The 21,048-nt window shown below is 38.2% G+C and overlaps 1 protein-coding gene across 2 annotated transcripts; it reads right to left on the reverse strand.

The window, feature by feature from the left end:
• Positions 1 to 1,156: 1,156 nt before the first annotated feature.
• Positions 1,157 to 20,847, reverse strand: Samd9 (sterile alpha motif domain containing 9). Of its 2 annotated transcripts, XM_063286467.1 has the most exons (4): positions 20,568 to 20,847; positions 15,184 to 15,254; positions 10,001 to 10,160; positions 1,162 to 6,181 (listed from the first exon to the last, which is right to left on the reverse strand). In XM_063286467.1, exon 4 carries the CDS (start codon positions 6,170 to 6,172, stop codon positions 1,391 to 1,393), a length of 4,782 nt encoding a protein of 1,593 aa, XP_063142537.1. In that variant the 5' UTR covers positions 6,173 to 6,181; positions 10,001 to 10,160; positions 15,184 to 15,254; positions 20,568 to 20,847; the 3' UTR covers positions 1,162 to 1,390. The 2 variants fall into 2 exon arrangements, with proteins under 2 accessions (NP_001386282.1, XP_063142537.1); NM_001399353.1 differs by lacking the exon at positions 10,001 to 10,160 and having other exon boundaries at positions 1,157 to 6,181; positions 20,568 to 20,797.
• Between the last annotated feature and the right edge of the window lie 201 nt (positions 20,848 to 21,048).

Here is a 21,048-nt window from a genome sequence, read left to right on the forward strand (position 1 = left end):
CATCCAGGTGAGCCATCTGTACTCCCAACCCTTTATGAGGAGGTCCTGCAGAAGAAAGTTCCTCAGTCGACCAAAAGAACCCAGGCAGAGGATTTGTACAGAGTCTTCTGAGAGAGCTTGGGTCACATCACCCTGAATTTACAAAGCATGCTGCTACTGAGACTAGTAACCAGATATACTGCTTTCCAATAGTGAAATGAAGACCCATGCTTGCTATGTACCTAAGGTAAAGGGCTAGAGGTGGACTACTTATCTCACTTACTTGAATTGAATTGAAAAGTGTCAGCCAGGAAGTCTACACTTCAGCTGGAATGATTCTATGCAGAATGCACAGAGACCTGGGCCAGGGTGGGAAGTGACTCAGAAAAACAAGAACAACAAAAAGACTTGGCCAGACACTCTAGATTTCCAAACTAAGGCTGTTTTGAATTAGAGGGATTATGTTTAAAAATCATTAAAACATCTTAACAAATAGTGATTTTAAAATAATAACTCAAGTACATAAAAATCACCTATATTTTCATATAAATGTGGAATCCAAGAAATTGTACTCAAAGGGGCAAAGGCATTGAACAAAGACTATGTGATGAGTACTAGGTATGTGTTTAAAATGGGGTGATACAAGTAAATGGATATGATGGGCAGTTAAACAAGAGGGTCTATTATATAGTATGACAATTATAGTTAATAACAAAGTAACATATTTTTGAAAATTGTAGGCTGGCATGGTAGTACACACCTTTGATTCTAGTACTTGGGAGGCAGAGGCAGTCAGATGCCTGTGATTTCAAGGCCAGACTGGTTTACTTAATGAGTTCCAGGACAGCCAGGGTTATGTAAAAAGAGAGACCCTGATTTAAAAGCAACAACTCAAAACAGAGAGAGGGATGTGGGAAAAAGAAAAAGACTAAGAGAATAAATTTCAAATGTTCTTATAACAAGACATAAGTTGTAAAGCAATGAGTATGTTACTCAGCTTAACTTAACCATTTGTTAATGTATACACATTTTTAAATCACATTGCTTACCCCAAGTGCCTATTTGTCAATTAAAAGAAAAGAGTTAACTGATAGATTATAGAGATAAGTTTAATGCAGAAGGCAGGAGGAAAACTGCCCCAGCAAGATTCTAGTGAAAAAATGAAGATGAAAACAAATTGCATATTTTTGTCCGATTTTATTTTGCAGAAGTTTTAGAAGAATTTCTTGCCAACACAGAGGGAAGAGTAAAAAGAACCCTATGCACAGAAATACCCAAGTGAGGCTCAGTCTTGTTTTTCTTCTACTACTCTTCCTTTCCCCACTACACAGAATTATTAAGAGTGGTATCTATAAGTAAATTAAAGAAAAAAGTTGATATTAAAACCATATCTCTTGAGAAACTCAAGGTCTTAAACAATTTTAATGTCATAAGCAAGAAGGCCGCCAATGGAAAATCCTAGGTAAAAAGACACCTTTTCTATGCTCCTCCCACTTCTAAGCTGACCAAAATGAGTGGGTTTAATTGGTATTGTGATTTTTTCATTGATCCCATACTCTATGTATAAACAGTTGTTTTCAGCTCGTCCCGGTAAACGAACTAAAAGATCCTGGACCTTTTTCTCTTCCCATACTTTTCCTGTATGCCACCAGGAATTAATATCTGATAAATTTTCAAAATTTTCATCAATTTTTCCTTTGTGAATCAGTCTATTCCTACTGTTGCCTTTCCCAAGAAAGAAATATGCAATTGGTTGCTTTGTGCGATACAAACGTTTATACTGCCCCCGGAAAGATTTCTCCAGTGCTTGAGCATACTTTTCCATTTGTTTAGAATCTTGATCTAGTTGTTGGTTTTCTGGCCAGAATAAAAGAGAGGCTAGAAAATAAGGTTCTGAAAACTGGTAAGTCAGTCCTATTGGTTGCAGGATCTCTCGAAGCTGTTCTTTCAGTTTTTTAATGGGCTTCACGAACTTGGAGATAGGGTTAATACAAGAGAGAATGATGCTGGCCAAGATAAAATTTTGCTTTTCCTTTTGTTGGATTTTGATAGCACATTGCTCAAGAAGGAAAGTATATTTATTCACAATATCTTCCATGGAGCTCACCGTATCTTTTGGACTTTTGATAAGGTATTCCAAGAGTCCAGAAAACTTGTCTGCTTTTAAAGCTTCTAGGCTTCTCCGAGTCCTTTCTACTTGTAGTGGTAGACTGAGCTTTGATCTAAAATTTTGATTTTGTAATTCTGCCAAGGGGCCAAATATTTCTACATACTTCTTAAAGTACATGGCCACCTTTCTCCGACTTTTAGCCTCTTCATATTGCTCTATATTGTTTCTGGGTTTTAGAAGGACAAAGTAATCATCAAAAAAATCAAAGGATTTCTTCAAAGAAGACTGCAGGTTAGTTAGATAAGAAATAAAATTCTTCAATACTGACTTAAATTCATTTAGATCCCCTGGTATATCACAATTTCCTGATATAAAGTTGATCATAACTTGTCGAGATAGTTCATTTTTGCTGTTAAAAAAAGGAAGAAGTTTGAGGATCTGGATGGTATAGAGGCCAACTTCTATCTCTCCTTGATAACCAGCTATGTTGTAAGTGTCATACCTCCTTTTTGACTTCTGATACACGCTTTCTTTCCCTTCATATTCTCGGTCTTCAGTTTGCTGTTGAGAGTCTTTGAAAGCCTCTGATGCATGCTTCGCTAAATCTAAAAGTTCAGTTAGCTCATCCACCGAGATAATCCCATTTTTTATATTATCCTCTACCCACCATCTTAGTTTACTTTTGTAGACTTGACCTAGTGTATCTGAGATGTAAGAATTATTAGGCGCTATTTTTCTTGCTTGTTTTGCCCAAAGTAGAGCACTTTCAAAGTCCTTCTCTTTAAGGTAGAAATGTCTGGCTAAAGCTTGGCAGATGAATGCATTGGGGTCGAACCTACGTGTAGCTTCATGTAATACAGCTTTCACTGCATCATTTCCTTCATCTTTATGTAAGGCTTCAATGAATGGAGAAAACCAGTTTCCTGTCTCACGTTCATGTTCATTGCGCTGTCTTGTGATCAGCAATGTTTGCATGTCTTGGTAAAATTTGCTTTTTCCTATACCAGTGTCATAGAACAAGTTTTCTGTTAACATATCCATCACAATTTTACTTTTGCTCAAATTGTAGCTTCTCTTCAATTCCTCCAGGGAGAGAGTGGCAATCAAATGGTGAATGATGCGCACTCCACAGTAGCTCCCACATTCGATCACCTCTGATTTGATTAGAATTGTGGAGTAAGTACCCATCTTATCTTCAAACTTTTCTGTCCCCCAGTAAGCCTTCTTGTTTGAGATTCCTAGGAAAAGCTCACACTGTGAAAGAGAAATGGTAGTGTCAGGTACAAATGCATTAAGGAGAGCCAGGAAAGCAAAGAGCTTTGCTTCTTTGGTGGTGACATTTTGCCCTTTCAGAATGTTCCTGACCACATTTTCTATGTACTCTTTGTTAAAGTTGGTTTTCATGATCATGAAAGAATAAAAATCTTCAACGTTTTTATGCTGTTCTTTGATTTCTGTCAGCTTCAACTCAAATGCTCTTTGTTCTTTGTCAGAGAGTTGTTGTACTAGGGCAACACTGTCTGGGTTCTTTGCACTTTTCTCAGGATTTTGTGACCTTGTACAATTGAGAATGATTACTAGAGGCTTCTCATATCGAATGTGTTTCTTAGCCACAGCCGTTTGGATGGAGGTCTGAAGAAGGTAGACGTTGTCTTGCTCTTCAAAATCATCAACAAGGAGCAGCACAGGTAAATACTCCTGATGGTTTGTTGCTCCATACGTGATTAAATTTGTTACCTGTTCTCCAATTTCTGAAAAGTCCTCTGTCTTATTTTTCAGCACAGCACATCTAAATTTCTTCCTTAGTTCCCAGAGGATGTGCATTGCTAAAGTAGTCCCTCCACAGCCTGGATGATGATAGAGGTGAATAATTTTTGCACATACTGGCTGAGAAGAATCTGCCCATTCTTGAATCTTTTTTTCAAGTTTTACATATTTATCCCTTTTGACAAATGATGAAGAATAGTTTTCAGAAGAAAAGTAGAAGTTCCACCAAGACACTTTGCCACCCCTGTAGAAGTCTTTCTCTTTGGATGTCTTAAATTCAAATAATTTCTCTCTATCTTTCTCCAAGAGTGTACCTTCGCATTCATTTTCACAGAGGATTTCCAAGGCAGTCATAATTTCTTCTTCCCTTTTCAGAAGGACAGTAGATGAGCCAACAGATGGCAAGAATCGCTTCGAAGACTGAGTTAAAGATTTTAATTTAAGAATAGTGCCATTTATCTCTGCAAGATTTAAACTAAAAATGCTTTGGCTTGATAATTCATCTTGCTGGCTTGATAATCTTACTTCAAGTAGGTCTTTCCATACCTGATATATGTGTGGGTGTACACAAATGCACAGTATATTTTCCATTCCATTAAGATCTTGATAGAAAGCACAGAAAGTCTCAATAAGGGGATCTCTTGGGTCTTCCACAGAGGACAGTAATAAAAACACTACCAGAAATTTCCCTCTTGGCATTATGTCATCACGTGTAAGAAATGAAATCAGTCTTCTGACTTCAGAAGCTCTCTCTCTTTGCCAGGATATCGGATCTAAGGGTTGGTATTTGTCACTCTCTAGGTCTAACCTGCCATTGCAGAAAATCCAGCTAGGTTGCTGATAAAGATTCAGACTGGAAATCTTTTCACTTACTGTGGGTTTTTCTTCTATAAATAGGCTTGGAAAGTGGAGGTTTGCTACTCGGCTTCCTTTGAAAGCCTTGACCACACCATTGCTCTCAGACTCAGGATCAAACTCTAGTACAGCAAACCATTTAATTTCCTTCAGGAAATCTAGGTGTTTGGTTTGATCTGGATGACATTTATTTGTTACAAGAATGTACCATTCATAGTGTGAGTTATCTAGCAGATCCTTATTTCCTGTCAACAGGTCAATTAGCTTTTGCCCCTGACTGTTGCTTCCATCTGATTTTACTTTGGATTTTTTTTCTGCTTCTTTCCTAGAGTCTGCCAGTGCTTTTAGGTCTAACTTAAAAGCTTTGAAATCAGCTTTATTCCCTATGATGTCCTTACTTTTCGGACCATCTCTCACAAAGACCGAGTATTTTGGAATTTGTTGCCATGTTTCATCCTTATGCCAATGCATTTTTATTTGGAAGAAATCTTCTTTGCATTCTGAATATTGTGGAATGATATCCACCTCAATAACAAATTTATTAGATGGAGTACTATTTGGCAGTAAAACTTCCACAAATCTTGGCTCTCGAATGCACTTCTTTGCTTGTTGGACTTGATGGACCTCAAAATACTGGACTATCATCAGATTGAAGTGGTCAATGAGGGCATCTTTAGTGACGGTGGTGAGCTCCATGCCAACAATCCTTCCTTGGGGTTTGTCTTGGACTCCAAAATGAATGGTGCCATTAGTACGTGAGTTCATACAAGCTGAAGCAAATCGGAAGACTTCGTTGCTAAATTTCATCTTTATGTCCTCCTCTGTGGCTGTCTCTGTGTTTGTTAAGGCTTTGAACTCATGTACTGGGTCAATGAGATTGAGTGGCCCTGTTTCAGGCTGTAGGATGAAATGTAATTTGTAACGATATGGATTACTGAACTCATTGAAAGGATATGCAATGCACGTTGGTCCTGGAGATGCCTGCTTATCCTGTTGGACTGCTTTATCTTCTACTAGGTCATTTTTTTCTGATTTAGAACCTTTAGCCTCTGGACTTGCTGCAGTCCTTTGTGAGTTTCCTTCTGGACTCACTGCAGAGGTGTCAGCCTTGCATGAGTTCTCTTCAGCTCTCTGGTTTTGATTTGAAGTCTCTCTACTTTCTGTCTGGGTTTTAGGGATATTTTTTCTGCCTTTTGTCTTCTTACATGTCTTAGTAAGATTTTCTTTGGGTGTTTTCTGCAATTCTTTGAATAGCTCTTCTATTTGGATAGCTGGCCCATGGGTTATGCCCATTTCAACAAGATTTTTTTTATTTAACCACTTCAAGACTACTCCACTCACATCTTGTGCCATCAAGATTTCCCTGTGCTTTTGGTCAATCCTATGACTTTCTAGCCACAGGTTTACATCCTCTTTTGTCCAGTCATCTGTGTTTTTTGGAAGGTTGAGTGTCTCTGCCATTCTGATTAGCTGTATAGAGAAGAGAAAAAAATATGCTGTAGTATATAAGTGAAAATGTGAAGCATTCTGTTTTTAAATAGGTAAAATGTACATATCACAACATTTGAACAGTTTTTGACACCAGCTTATTCTATATCAACCAAGAGAAATACCCCCAAATCTAAATGCACAGCACTTATCCTTACATGACTTGTAGCACATTATTTCCAGTCCTCCTTTCTCTTTTTACTTTATATACTAAATATATATTGGGAATACTTCCATTCATAGATCATGCTTTTTATGGTTATCACTTATAACATGTGTTTTCTGTATTATTATGAATATTCAACTCTGCTATATAGAAGAAAATAAAAATATGTGTTGTAGTATGGTTTAATCTCAAATTGGGGTTTTCTAGCCTACCTTTGATCATTTGGCTCCCAGATATTAAAAAACCCTTTATATCTTTAATAAAACCTTTAAAGCACTCAGGATGGGCTGATGTATACCCTCTGAGTTGTTATAATCTACTTCCCCATCAATAACCCCAAGTTATAACTTTTTCTGTTCCATCTGGGCTGCTCCTAACTCAAATTGGCCAACTCTCACTGCCATGTTTTCATGACTCACCTACCCCATGGTGCCTTCTCTCTCTACCTTCTTCTCTTTACCTCATGGTCTCCTCAGACCCCAAACCCAGCACCCAAAACCCCACCTACCTCTCTTCTGCCCAGCTATAGTCTGTCAACATATTTATTTAACCAATAGTTTTAAATTAAGGAACAAAGTCACATAGCATCACTTGGTATAAGTGTGGATTCTCTACTCCCTGAGGCAACCAGGGCCAGTATTTAGCATTACAGGATTGACTCCCATCATATCAATAACCACTTTCACTATAAATGTTTTATATACAGAAATTAAAAACACTAAGTTGGTGGATTGGATTAAAAATATTACTACACTGCATCCTGTTTATATGATGTCCAATTAAAATATGAGTTGAACACATTGAAAGTAATAGTATGCATAGATTTATACCATTTAAATATTATTTAATACGCATAGAAGTAGTTATACTAACTAACTGCAGACAAAGTAGATAACAGTATAAAGAAAATAATCACAGACTATGGTATTAAATATTTATAAAAGTTCACCTAACAAGATGTCACAAAAATCCTAAAGGTATTTGCAACAGGCAAAACTGTTAGTAACTTTGTGATGTAAACACTGATAGGATTTTGCAATTTTAAGCAAATATGCATGTATAACTGGAGCCCTCAGTACCTTTCCTTGCCTTAACAGTTGAGATGACAGTTAAACAGGAATAGGGAAACATACAGAAGACTTTAACATTACCAATTTAACATCACTGTCTATCAATAGGCTTCAAATTGTATTTATAGAATACTCCAAGAACAACAAAATACCATTTTTAATAGTCAAGATTTTCTATTTCCCAAGTTACAAAGCAAACTTCAACACATTTTAAATAATTGAAATCATACAGAATGCTTGCCAAGCACAATGTAATCTTTTAGATTTTAATGCATGTGTTTAGTGAACCTTGCAGCATGTTTTATGTGAATGCACATGGCGGGCTCACATGATTGTCAGCTTAATGGATGTTTAGAATTACTATAGAAACAAATTTTGGGACATTGTAGTGATTTGAATAAGACTGAGTCCTCTGTAGGTTCATATATTGGAATGCTCAGAGAGTGGCACTATTTGAAAGGATTAGGATGTGACTTTTTGGAGAAAGTATGCCACTAGGGGGTAGACTTTGAAGTTTTTAAAAGTTCAAGCCAGGCCCAGTGGGATGGCTAGTATTGGTTGTCAACTTTATTACATCTTGAATGAACTACAATAAAGTAATGGATTGTTATCTTAAAAGTAACCACAATGAATAAATGAATATACAATCAAGTACACCTAGGAGAGATGTATTGCCTGGTTTAAAGTGGTAAATCTACCCTAGTCCAGATTTTTTAATAGGAAGACACACCATTAATTGTGCCATACTTTCTAATGGATGTCTGTGTAAAGACATAGAAGAAGAAAGCTTTTCCTGATTCTATTAACTTGCTAGCAAGTTCATTTCTTCACTGGCTTTAGAGTATACCTCTTTAGGATCATAGCATATACTGAAGACCAGCTGAGACATCTAATCTTATGGACTGAGCATTCTTGGACATTCTATTCACAGACAGCTATTGTTGAATTAGCTGAACTACAGCCTGTAAATCATTTCAATAAATGGTGTGTGTGTGTGTGTGTGTGTATGTGTGTGTCTGTGTCTGTGTCTGTGTATGTGTGTTCTTTGTAGCAAACTATCCACTGCAGTCTCTTCTTCCTCTCTGCTCCCATTCCCAGTGATCATGCATATATTTTCCTACAGCTTTCCTCCACTGCCTCACCCCTTTGTCCTAGCCAACAACACCTATAGTTACCCCCTGGAAACCCTCTGGCCATGCTGGCCAGGGAATCAGTGATCATCACTTTCCCTCCTCTTCTCCAATTACAATCATCCACTTTCACACTCACCTTTGTAACAGACAACATGCTATGGCTTCTCTGCCAGCACATCCAGGAGTCTACACAGATCCTGGTGGCACACCCAGCTTCCCTCCCTTTTATGGATTCTCCCAGCTCTTCTAGTTCATCTACATTTCTTAGTGTCAGCTTCTAGTGTCTCAAAAATTTTTTCTACCTGAAATCCTTAGTGGTCACACCTGGATTTCCGAAGCATACTCTCCCAGGCAACCTGCAGACACCACACAGTCCAAAGAACCCAAAAGAACATAGGAAAACCAGGAATGAAACTCCCACAGAACAAAGAGAAAACCTAATATCAGCACAATGATCTCAAACCCAGGTGCCCAAATAACAGCATAAAAACAATAGCAGCCTTATTATAGTAATTAATAACAGCAAGGAAAATATGACTTCACTAGAGCCCAACAGCCTTATTGGCCTCGAGAATGCAATGCAGCAGAAGCTCAAGAAAGGACTTCAAAAATAGCTATCATGAGTATTTCCAGGGACCTTAAAGAGGAGATAAACCCATTAATGAAACCCATGAAAACATATAGCAGATGGAAATGAAGAAAATAGTCCAAGATATGAAAGTGGAAATGGGAACCCAACTGCAGTAAAACTGTAAATGAAAAAATGTAGGAATCAAAGCAAGCTTCACCAATAGAATAACAGGAATGGAAGACAGACTCTCAAGCTTTGAAGAAAGAAAAAAAATCAATATCTTGGTGAAAGAAAATGTTAAGTATAAAAAAATCTAGGTATGAACACCCAGGCAACCTAGAACACTATGAAAAGTCCCAATTATGAGTAATAGATGTTGCAGTAATTATTTAAAAATGGTTTCTTTTATCCCGCAATAGTGCTGGCACCGAGGGTCACATGGCATCTGTGGGATATTTTCATCTTAGTTAGCAAAGCGTCACATCCACTAAGCTCTGTCCCATCTCACACTGCTCTGAGCCCAGTATCAATATCTCTACCTTTCTAGTTCCCAAGGTGGGTTGCTATCATGCCAGTTTCATACAGAGACTGCCTATCTCTCCGATCTCTTACTGTGGACTCTGCTTACATTCCCAACATCTACCCTTTGGTCCCAGTGGTGGCTACCCTCTCATAACTCTCTGCCACTGCTCTGTTTACATGTCTAGCATCCACTGCCTAATACTTATGGTATAATCTCCCAACAACCCATTAAAATCATAACTCAATAAATTGCAACCCAAAAATCATATTTATATGTTAAATTCTCAATCCACAATACATCCACACAGTAAACTTAAAATAAGGATAAAAACCTCCCACCTAGATTCAAGACCACTCGGATCTGAGTTATGCTTCTCCAGTCCATCTTGATTCTCCTAGCTCCTCATTCTTGCTTCTCTCTCTCCTTCTAAAACCTCTGTCCCCATCTCCCTTCCTTCTAGTCCAATGACAGGCCTTGTTTTATCTTGTCTGCTTTCACCTGCATAATGACATCAACCTACAATTAGAAATAGAGGAAAGAAAAGAAACCCAGGAAAAAGGCCCAGAAAATATTTTTAACAAAACCATAGAAGAAAATGTTCCTACCCTAAAGAAAGTGGTCTCTATCAAGGTGCAAGAAGCAAACTGAACACCAAAAAAAAACTGGATCAGAAAAGAAATTCCCCATGACATATAAAAAAATCAAAATACTAAATGTACAGAACAAAGAATAGTAAAAAACCTCAAGGAAAAAAGACCAAGAAACATGTGAAGGCAAACCTATTAGAGTAATACCCAAGTTTTCAATGCTTTTTGTTTGGTTCATTTCTTCTGTTTTTTGATTGTTTGTCTTTTGGGTTTTTTGTAGGTTTTGTTTTTGGATTGGTTTGGTTTTGCCTTATTCCTCTTTGTATGTTTGTTTTTGTTTTATCTTATTTATTATCTATACTGTCTGGTTTTGTGTGTCAACTTGACACAAGCTGGAGTTATCACAAAGGAGCCTCCCCTGAAGAAATGCTTCCATGAGATCCAGCTGTATAGCATTTTCTCAACTAGAGATCAAGGTTGGGAGGGCCCATAGTGTGTGGTGCCATCCCTAGGCTAGTAGTCTTGGGTTCTATAAGAAAGCAAGCAGAGAAAGCCCGGGAAAACAAGCCAGTAAATTACATCCATTCATGGCCTCTGCATCAGGTCCTGCTTCCTGACCTGCTTGAGTTCTAGTCCTGACTTCCTTTGTTGATGAACAGCAATGTGGAAGTGTAAGTTGAATAAATGAATAAATCCTTTCCTCCCCAACTTGCTTTTTGGTCATGATGTTTTGGAGGAATAGAAATCCTGACTAAGATATTATCATTCTGTAGAAAGGGTGTGGATCCAATGAGAGGTGAGTGGTAAAGGATCTTGAAGGGGCTGCTGAAGGAAACCATAATCAGAATACATATACAAAAATAAATATTTCCATTAAAAGGGAAATCAAGAAAATAAGAGAGATGAAAAGAGTTATAGCATTTTAATAAGGGAAGCAATTCTTTGAGAGGATATAGTCTTGTAAATATTTAAGGACTGAATCTTGAAACTCGTAATCATATGCAATAAACATTAAAAATTACAAAGGTTAAGTAAATCCTAACATGGTAAATGTTGGTGATTTGCTGGTTAATTTTTTGTTAACTTGATAGAAGTCAGGGTCATGTGGGAAGAAGGAACCTTGGCTGAGAAACTTTTTCTATTAGATTGTACTGCAGGTAAGTCTGCAGGGCATTTTTATGATTAATGATTAATGTGGGAGGGGCTGGCCCACTGTAGGTGGTAACACCCTTGGCCAGGTTGTCTTATGTTGTATAAAATAGCAGGTTGAGTAAGTCATGGGAGGTAAACCAAAACCACAGTGCTCTTCCATGACCTCTGCTTCAGTTATTGAGTCCACGTTCCTGTCTAAGTTCCAGCGTTGGCTTCCCTCAGTGATACACTGTGAGTGGGGTCTCTGACTTTCCTCAGTGACAGGCTGTGACTGGGGTCCCTGGATTCCCTCAATGATGAACTATGGCTTGGATTCCTGTCTTCCCTTAGTGATGGCCTGTGACTGGGAACCTTGGTTTCCCTAAGTGATGGACTGTGATTGGGATAGATAAGCCAAATTAACCCATTCTTCCCCCCAAATCATTCTATGTCATGGTCTTTATGAGGTAAACAGGAAGCAAAGCAAAACAGTGACCCATCATCACACTAACAGATCTAGATAGTTCTTCTAAAGTGTTTAGCAAAGAAACTTCGTAAGAAAATTACACTTTAGATCTACTGTGCTCAACAGTTGTCTCTGGGACATTCTTCCCAATAGATAAAGCATATTTTCCTCAGCAGTATGTGAAACCTTCTCTACTTTCTTTTTTCACTCTAAGCTACAGATTAGTTTTGATCTTTGCTTGCTATACTTCCATTCCTCTTCATGGGTTGGGAATATTTAATCAGTACCTTTGTATGTAGAAGCAAATAAACCTTTTCTCCCATGTGATACCACTCACAGTTAAATGATTGCCTTGAGTATTCAATCCTTTGAAATTGTTGGGATTGTAAAATCCAGAGGAGTTTGCATAGACTTGTCAATATGAGATGACTATAAGCGTAGGGGCACCAGATGTGAAATACTATGACTTGAGCGTGAAATATCTCCCACTGCTTCATGTGTTTGCACACTTGCTTCCTAGCTGGTGACACTGTTTTGGGAGGTTATAGAATATTCTGGGCATGGTGTCTAGCCATGGTAGAGGAGCTAGCCAGTCTCCATTTCTTCCCAAGGTCTCTTTCTCCTTCCTGATATGCTGATTTAACAGAAAACTGTTGTTACTATGCTTTCCCTATTCTAAGACCTTAAATTAAAGTAAATCCTGCCTGCTCAGATGCTTTTTGTCAGTTTGGTCACAGTGGTGTTACAAGTGACAATACAAACTGCAATCCTAGATCACAAAAATGAAACGATGAAAGTGTTTCCTTTAAAACAAGAAAATGAGAAAAGGTGTCCACTCTTACTGAGTTTAGAACTATCTAGATGTGAAAGTGGGCTGAGGAGTTACTGTTTTGTTTTACTTTCTGTTTCCCTAATAAAGACTGTGACTAAAGGTACTTTAGGGAAGCTTAGCCTTATTTGGCTTATATATTCTAAGCCTAGTCCATCACTGACAGAATCCAAGGCGGGAATTTAGGCAAGGAGCCTGGAGTCAGAAACTGATGGGGAGGCCATGGAAGAGCAGTGCTTTCAATATACTGTTGAATGTCTTTACTAGACCAGTAAAACAGAAGGAACAGAAGTGACACAAATGGGAAAGGAAAAAGTAAATTGTTTCTAGGTGACATTATCCTGAAAGATACCGGGACAGTATCGCCAGAAAACTCTTAGTTATAACAAATACTTATAGCTAAGTAGGAAAATACAAATTCAACAAATGAAATTTAGTAGCTTTCCTAATAATAATAATGAACTAATAAAGAACATTCAGGAAAATAAATCAGAAAAATAATAGCTTTCACAGTAACCTTAAACAATGCCCATGAATAAATCCAACCAAGAAGGTAGAAGCTCTTAGGAATGCAACTCTGAGGCACTGAAGAAGCCAAGATGTGGCAGTGGTAAGTGAGAGGGAGCCCTTAAATAATGTTGGTGGTAATATGAATTATTTAATTACTATGGAAATCGGTATAAAGCTTATAAGAAAAATGTAAAATTACCCCAACATTTCATCTAGATATACTACCTCTGTCACATAATGAAAAAATGAAACTTACTGTAAAATAAAGATTTCAATATATTCATTTTTACTATGGCAGTTATCATAATAGACCAGTTAGAAAATTATCAAGGTGTCTTTTCTCTTATAAGTAGTTCTCTTATCATATATATATATATATATATATATATATATATATATATATGATAGTGAACTACTCAGCCACAAAAAAATTATGTCACTTGCAATAAATGGGTGAAACTGGAGATGGTCAACTTAGGCAAAGTAACTCATAAATGTCATAGAAGAAAGACAAAGTGGAGGAAAGCTTCTCACCTCATGTCAGTCAGAAAGCAGATAGGGAAGCAGAGGGAAAGAGTATGGTAGATTAAATAAAACTTCAAAGCATGCCTCGACTAACAAACCTAACTTCCAGCAGCTAGGTCACTTCCTTTAGTTTCTACCATCTTCCAACAAAGCCATCAAACCACAAATCAATCAATAGATTAATCCATTTATTAGGTCAGAGTCTTCATGATGCATTCATTTTTTAAGATGCAGCATTTCTGTATACTGTAGGGGACCAAGCCTTCACCACATGAGCCTTCAGGGGATATTTTATAAGGAAACCACAATACAAAACAGCCTTTGGAAATCTAAGGAGAATTTTGCTTAGTGAAAAAACAAGCCTAATGTCACAATCTGCACATTTCCAGGTACATATATGGGGAAGCCATGATAATGGACAACATATTAATAGAGTTAAGGAGAGGTGGTTATAAGGGAGTGAGGATAACTATAAAGACCAACAAGGGAGACCTTTGTGCCAGGAGCCAAGTAAGCTCTGTCTCAGGAATTCTTCTCAGGAATGCTCTGCTCATTGTACGGCCCCTATCTCCAGGAAAATTAAGCCAGTTACAGCCTCCAGCCTTGGGACACCTAGCCAGTTGTCTGTTCTTATCAGTGTATACCTGCAATTTATGGTTTAGGGCTATAGGAAGGGTGGTGGCAGTGATGGATTGTCCTGGGTAACCTTCCTGCCTGCTTGTCTTTATAAGCCGCTATTTTTTGAAATAAACTTTGAGAGCTTGACCAGAACGCAGACTGGCTCTCCTTCTTTGCACCTCCTGTCCCCCATTCTTTCACCCCCTCCCAGGTCCACTCTGAATCCCTGCAGACCGGGCCACCTCTGTGTGTAGCTTTTATGTTTGAATGTGCAAATCTCAATGTGATGTTGTACTGTAACATTGAAAGCATGTACCGTTAAAAAAAAACCTTAATAAAAGGTATATCAACTATATGATTACTTCCCACAAGTGCATGTAGATGGCGGTAATCACAAGTTAAACTTAAATAAAAAAACAACAAAATTACAATGGCATCCATTAAAGAGAAAACCTTTACATTGAACATCAATGAAAATGTTGAGTATCAAAACTTCAAAAAAAGCCCCACAAATATTTGTAGAGCATATAACCTTAAATGCTTTTATAAAAATAGAGTGATAATTTAGTAAGTTTATTGAACAATATAGTAAAGTTAAACAGGGAAGAAAGAGGGACAATAGTTAAAAGAAGAAATTTAAAAAGTAAAAACAGTCACAACAAAGATGCTCACGTAGTCCAAAATGGTACTCAATAAAAGGTGATTGACACAGGTATGCAAGAGTTCTTCAAGAATAAAAGAGAGATAGAAGAATACAGCAATACTAGATGCTACAAATATTAGGTGAATCAGAAGTTATTATAACTAACTCTACATGAGCAAGATCTGAAAAGTGAGATGAAACATGTAACTTACCCAAACTGCCTGGAGACACAATGAACTCCCTCAAGTAAGGTTGATGATCACAGAGGTCACTGATGCTCTCACTGTGTCCAAAAGAAGCAAGATCAATGAGTTTGGAAAACTTATACTTTCAAAGTTATATCTTTAGATAGCTGACACAACAGGAGCTACACATTAAAATTCCAGTGATGCAAACGTCTCTCCTTATGGGAATTTCGGACAATTTGCTGGTTCTGGGTTGGAGATGAGGACAATATAGGACTAGCTGTAGGATGGTAACTGGGTGGGTGTCAGACCCTCCTGGGTCTCCCTGTCAGGGCTTGCCCCCTGCTGAGCCTTGCTGATGCTGTGAAAGCCTTTGTTCTCTTGAAGGAACATCCTTACCTTTTGTTTGGCCATAGGGGGTAGGTAACACCTGGGCACTATATCTTTGATCTCAGCTTTTAGTTTCAGTTTCTGTTTTCAGGCTGAGAATGTAAACTTATTTCTTCATTGTGCTTCCATTCCTAGATGGTAGTGGTATGTATATATTCTGTGAACTTTAGTAAAAGGCTTGGCATTTGACATCAGGTAGGGCTTTTGAAAGTCACAAAAATCTTAACCAGATGCACACATTCAAAATTAAACTGCATGGATTAATAATAGCACATGCCAACCAGAATAGCTGTCATTAAAACCCCAGAACCCAAAATGTTGCTGAAAGCAAAGGCTGGAACTTTTGCAATGTGCTGGTGAGAACACATTATGTCCTAGCTAATTTGATTAAAAAGAACTTGATTGATTTTTATCAAATTAAATATATATATATATATCTACCTTATAACACAACAATTTTAGTGGAGGAAAAAATGAGGTGCTGACTCAGGCACAACAGAGATGAGTGTGAGTCACTCACGAGGGACAGAAGAGAACACACTGTGTGAAGGTGAAGGACAGGCAGAGTTGAACTAAGTAACTGCAGTAGTTTGTGCATAGGGATGTGTTTTCTGGGAATGGGAACAAGGACTCTGAATACGGGAAGGTACATAAATGAACATACAAAAAAGTCAGAGCTATATCATGCAGACAGGCTCAGTTCATATACATCACTCTGCTTTTAAACAGCTAGTGATGCCTCTGAAATACATGGTGAAATAAAAAGATGACTAAAATAGAACAGAGGCTGTGTAGAAACAAGACTACCTTGTAGTCTAGAATCAAAGGTAAGGACTAGTTCAAGTCAAGGTATTCACATCTACTACTTTGTATTGCTACACCAGACTTCAGTACTAGCTTTTGACTTGTTTATTCACTCACAGTTAATTCTTAGTACTGTTTTCTTTAATTTCTCCAAAACTAAACTCAACGTTATCTGCCTAGTGGATATAGCTCACTGTTAGACTTGGGCTTAGATCCCCCGCACACAAGAATATCAACTGTAGAAACATATCTACCCTCACCATTACTAAGGCTCCATAGACAAGAGATTCATACAAACACCTCACTAGGTTTCAGCTTGAAATCTGAAAAAACTACATTTTATGCATATTTGTGTGTTGGTTTTTTAAATGACCATCTTGTTTCTAATCAATCTTCTTAGACCTCATATGGTTTGTTTGCTTTGTCTCTGTCTCTGTCTCTCTGTCTGTCTCTGTATCTGTCTCTGACTCTCTGTCACTGTCTCTGTCTGTCTCTCTGTTTCTCTCTCTCTCTGTGTGTGTGTGTGTGTGAAAGAGAGAGAGAGAGAGAGAGAGAGAGAGAGAGAAAGAGGTAAAAGTCTAGTAGAAAGATTAACATCCTGCTTGCAAATTTTGTAGTTGAATAAACTTTCTGAATAATCTGACTGCTTTCAATAAAGAGGACTCTTACCCTATAAATTTTAGTTGCTAGTTTATAAACTGAATTTACAATACCAGCATATCAGAAAGTCCTTTAATAATGCCCCTTCATTCTTTCTGTATCTTGCATTTTTCTTCAGCATACAAAATAAAGGGTTTTATTGTGGTATTTAAATTTTTAACCTATTTCTACTAAATCTGTGAGATTCTTTGCCTATGTGCTTGTGTGGGGGTGGGCAGAGAAGGAAGGGGAGGGAAGGCAAGAGGCAGGGAAAGGAGGGAGGGAAGAAGAGCACTCATGCGATGTCCTTGTGTGGTTTAAGATAATGGGAGTCTGTGCTATTGCTATCTATTGTTTTTACTCTGAGACAGGTTTTCTTACCCAAACTGTGGCTAGGCTGGCCACCAAAAATAACCAATGACCTTCCACTCTCCACCACAGACAGTGCACATGTTACAGTCAGGTCACTACCCCTGGGTTTCAGAAGTGAGAGCTAAGGATTGACCCAAGTTCTCATACTTGCACATGCAACAAGTGCTCTCCTTTTTCACCGAGCCATCTCTCCAGCCCTGTATTATAACATTTCCATGTATTCTGTTCCACTTTAAATTTTTAAAAAGCAGACAGAAAAATGTTTTATCTATATCTTGCAGGCTTATCTAACCCAAGGCTCCCTGGCTGCACTCAGACGATGACTACATAAAAATAGTCCAATGCAAAGTTATAAACTTACTTAAAACATTGTGAGTGTGTGTATGTGTGAGTGTGTGTATGTGTGTGGTGAGTGCATGTATGTGTGTGTGAGAGTGTGTATGGGAATGTGTGTGTGTGTGTGTGTGTGTGTGTGTGTAAGAGAGGGGGGTGAGAGACTTTGTGTGTATGATTTCTTTTGTAAGTGGATGGCATGGTTTTCAAACATGAATTTTGAAGATGTCTACCTGTCAAAATGTTGAAACATTGGATTCCCCTCTACCATACAAGGGACTGCAACAGCAAATTTCCTCATACACACCTCCAATAACATCTCAGTGTTGATTCACATAAGCCACCAAGAAGAGCTCAACAGTATAATTCCTAAAGTGTTATTCCAAATGAACAAGTTTTCTATGCCAAAAACCTGCTCAATGCCAACACCTTGCACTTTACAGGTCATTAGTAACATTTATCACTTGATTGGCCTTGTTTCAAAGCAGCATTCTACCTTTTTTCCCAGAAAAGTACATAATTTATTATATAACATTTTTCAAATCTAAACTTCATATATGTAAATGGCCAAGTTTATATAACACACTACATTATATAACCCCATAATATTTCAGCATATTTAGTACTGGTTAGAGCAGAAATGGAAGATTCTGGATGACATTGAAAGTGCTATCTTCTCTGTGTACAGCAACATACCTTGGCCTGGTCCAAGTCAGTGATAAACTTCCCAGTATTTTTCCCATCACAGTTTTCCAATTCTGCTCAATTAACAAGTTGAAAAGCAAAACAGATCTCAAGGGCATCAATTTCCATATCTTCATGGGGCAAAGTTTTATGGACTCAACAGAAATGACCCAGGCATGTAAAAGGGACATATAAATGACAGAGTACCGCTGTCTCAGGTCTGTTGCCGTTTCCTCCTGTACATGTAATCTGATGTGAGCAGGGAGAAGGAGGCAGGAAAGGACTGCCTTTACTGATAATACATTTGTATAACACCTGATCCCACTGCCCACTAGTTACTCTTATATTCACATATACTCACATGCCTCATATACTCACTGGAGCTGTCCAGCCCCCTCCCTGTTTTTGCTATGCTGTCCAGCCACCGCTGCTGCCCAGTCACCACCTACATAGTGAGGGTGAGCACATGATGGCCACCTGGCTGCCTGGTGTTCCCAGCCTCCTGATGACAAGCCCAGGGCTCTTATGCCACATCTTATCAGGATACCTGAAATCTCCCTAACTGTATCAGTGAAACCTCGTAGTTATACATAGGTCTGTGGCCCCACCCATCTTAGTGTAATAGTATAAAAATACATGGTGGAATCATGAGTCAGATGAATTACTTATGCCCATGCCATAAACATATCAGGATATAAAGCTGATTTCTCATATCATGGTTGGAGGCAGAGAGATCTGGTCTGAAACATTTGGTTGAGAAATTAAACAAATAACATAAAAGGGATGAATTTTCACCCCAAGCTTATAAAACACAAGTTGCACTTTTTACAGTGCTTCCCCTAAAACAGAGGTTCTCAAACTCTCCAACATTGCAAACCATTAATACAGTTCATCACAGTGTGGTGACCCCATCACCCCAGCCACAAAATTATTTTCCTGTTACTTCATAACCATAACTGTGCGATTGTTGGGAAATATAAAGTAAATATCTCTGTTTTCTGATGATCTTAGCAGCCCATGTCAAGACTCACAGTTTGAGAGCCTCTGCTTTAAAGCCTCATTGAGTCTTGATAATTCTTTCTTGAATCAATCATTTAAAACCACAGAGGAGGCCATTTGGGGAGAATCTACATGCTTTTAGTCTCCCTGCTGTTTTGCTTTCTTAAAGATTTTTATATATGTGTGATCCTACAGCACCTTTTAGGGTTTGTGCAAGCCTTTTAGAAACACCTGACAGTCTGAAAGTCTGAAGAAACTATTAATAGGAAAACAGGAGGAAGGCTAATTAGGACTAAAATTAAGAGAATGTGTATGTGAGTGTGTGTGTGTGTGTGTGTGTGTGTGTGTGTGTTTTAAAGTTCCCCAGAATTATGAGCTTACACTATAAAAAAAGAAAGAGAATTTACATGACTGAACAGAGAGAGAGCGAGAGAGAGAGAGAGAGAGAGAGAGAGAGAGAGCGAGAGAGAGAGAGAGAGAGAGAGAGGAGAGAGAGAGAGAGAGAGGGAGAGGGAGAGGGAGAGGGAGAGGGAGAGGGAGAGGGAGAGGGAGAGGGAGGAGGGAGAGGGACTTGAATTGTAGGGTTTCTCAGTCTTTTCTGAAAGTAGGTCTTTATTCAATGACATTGTTCGTCTAGACCTTTGAATGACATTTTAGGGGGAAAAACATCAGACCACAGCCCCTGATTCTTACCAGGCACAGAAAACTGCAATGATACCAAAACGTCCTAGCAGAAGCTCTTTGAGCATCCTGTTTCTTTGAGCATCTATTTCATGTCTCCCACACATGGACTTGTCATTAGATCCAACACAGGATTGAGGATGTCATTTTCCAAACTGCCTGTTCCCTAGTGGATTGGAGGGGACTGTGTTTCACACTAATGTATACATTAAAATGGTTCTTTTTTCTTTCTGAAGATGCTGCTATTCTTTGAGGAATCTTAATAGAACTGTCCTTAATTTTCAACAACATCTTTGATGAAATGCTATGACCACAATACAGTTTACAACAACACAGAGCCCAGAAATTCTAAGTTCAGAAAATCAGATTTGTTTTTGAATATACTTGAATTTCTAACCTCAGTTTTGTCTTTTTGGGCTTTTTTGTTTTGTTTTTTGCCTGCTCCATAAACTGTTCCTGTACACACACTAACAATGACAATAATAGAAAAGGAGAAATTTTGTACTTACCCAAATTTTCAAATTTCTTCTATGTAAAAGAAAATTTTAAAGGAAAAAAAGAAAACACTGTCCATTTTGATGAAGAAAATGTCTGGTGTCTGTATTCTCTTCCTCCTAAGATGTCAGGGAAAAATAACTTCATTTAGTCTTGCTGTAAGCTAAACCAGACTGCTTGTCTACCTTGGTACCAGCACAAATAGGCTGGGAAACACCAGGGTGCGGCTAATGACTTGAAAACTGCCTCAGTTTCAGTTTCTGTTTCTCTGAAACGGAAAGAGACTTCCCTAAATGCTTTTCTTTTCCTCTTTTTCCTGCTGTTCTATATTACCAACTATGCCACCATCTGGTCTGTTTCGGTAAAGCCCAAAGACTTAAAGTCTGAGTTTTTCCCCCATTAATTAATTAATTCACTTTATTTCTCAACCAATAAAGTCCCCGGTCCTGGTCCTCTCCATACAGTCCCCCCTGATCCTGCCACCCCTTCTCCTCT

Source organism: Rattus norvegicus, chromosome 4 (assembly GCF_036323735.1).
Source record: "Rattus norvegicus strain BN/NHsdMcwi chromosome 4, GRCr8, whole genome shotgun sequence".
Lineage (NCBI taxonomy): Eukaryota > Metazoa > Chordata > Mammalia > Rodentia > Muridae > Rattus > Rattus norvegicus.

What these genes read in the sequence shown, in the direction of transcription:
- Samd9 (NM_001399353.1), bottom strand. Translation starts at nt 6,172, where the DNA reads ATGGCAGAGACACTCAACCTTCCAAAAAACACAGATGACTGGACAAAA.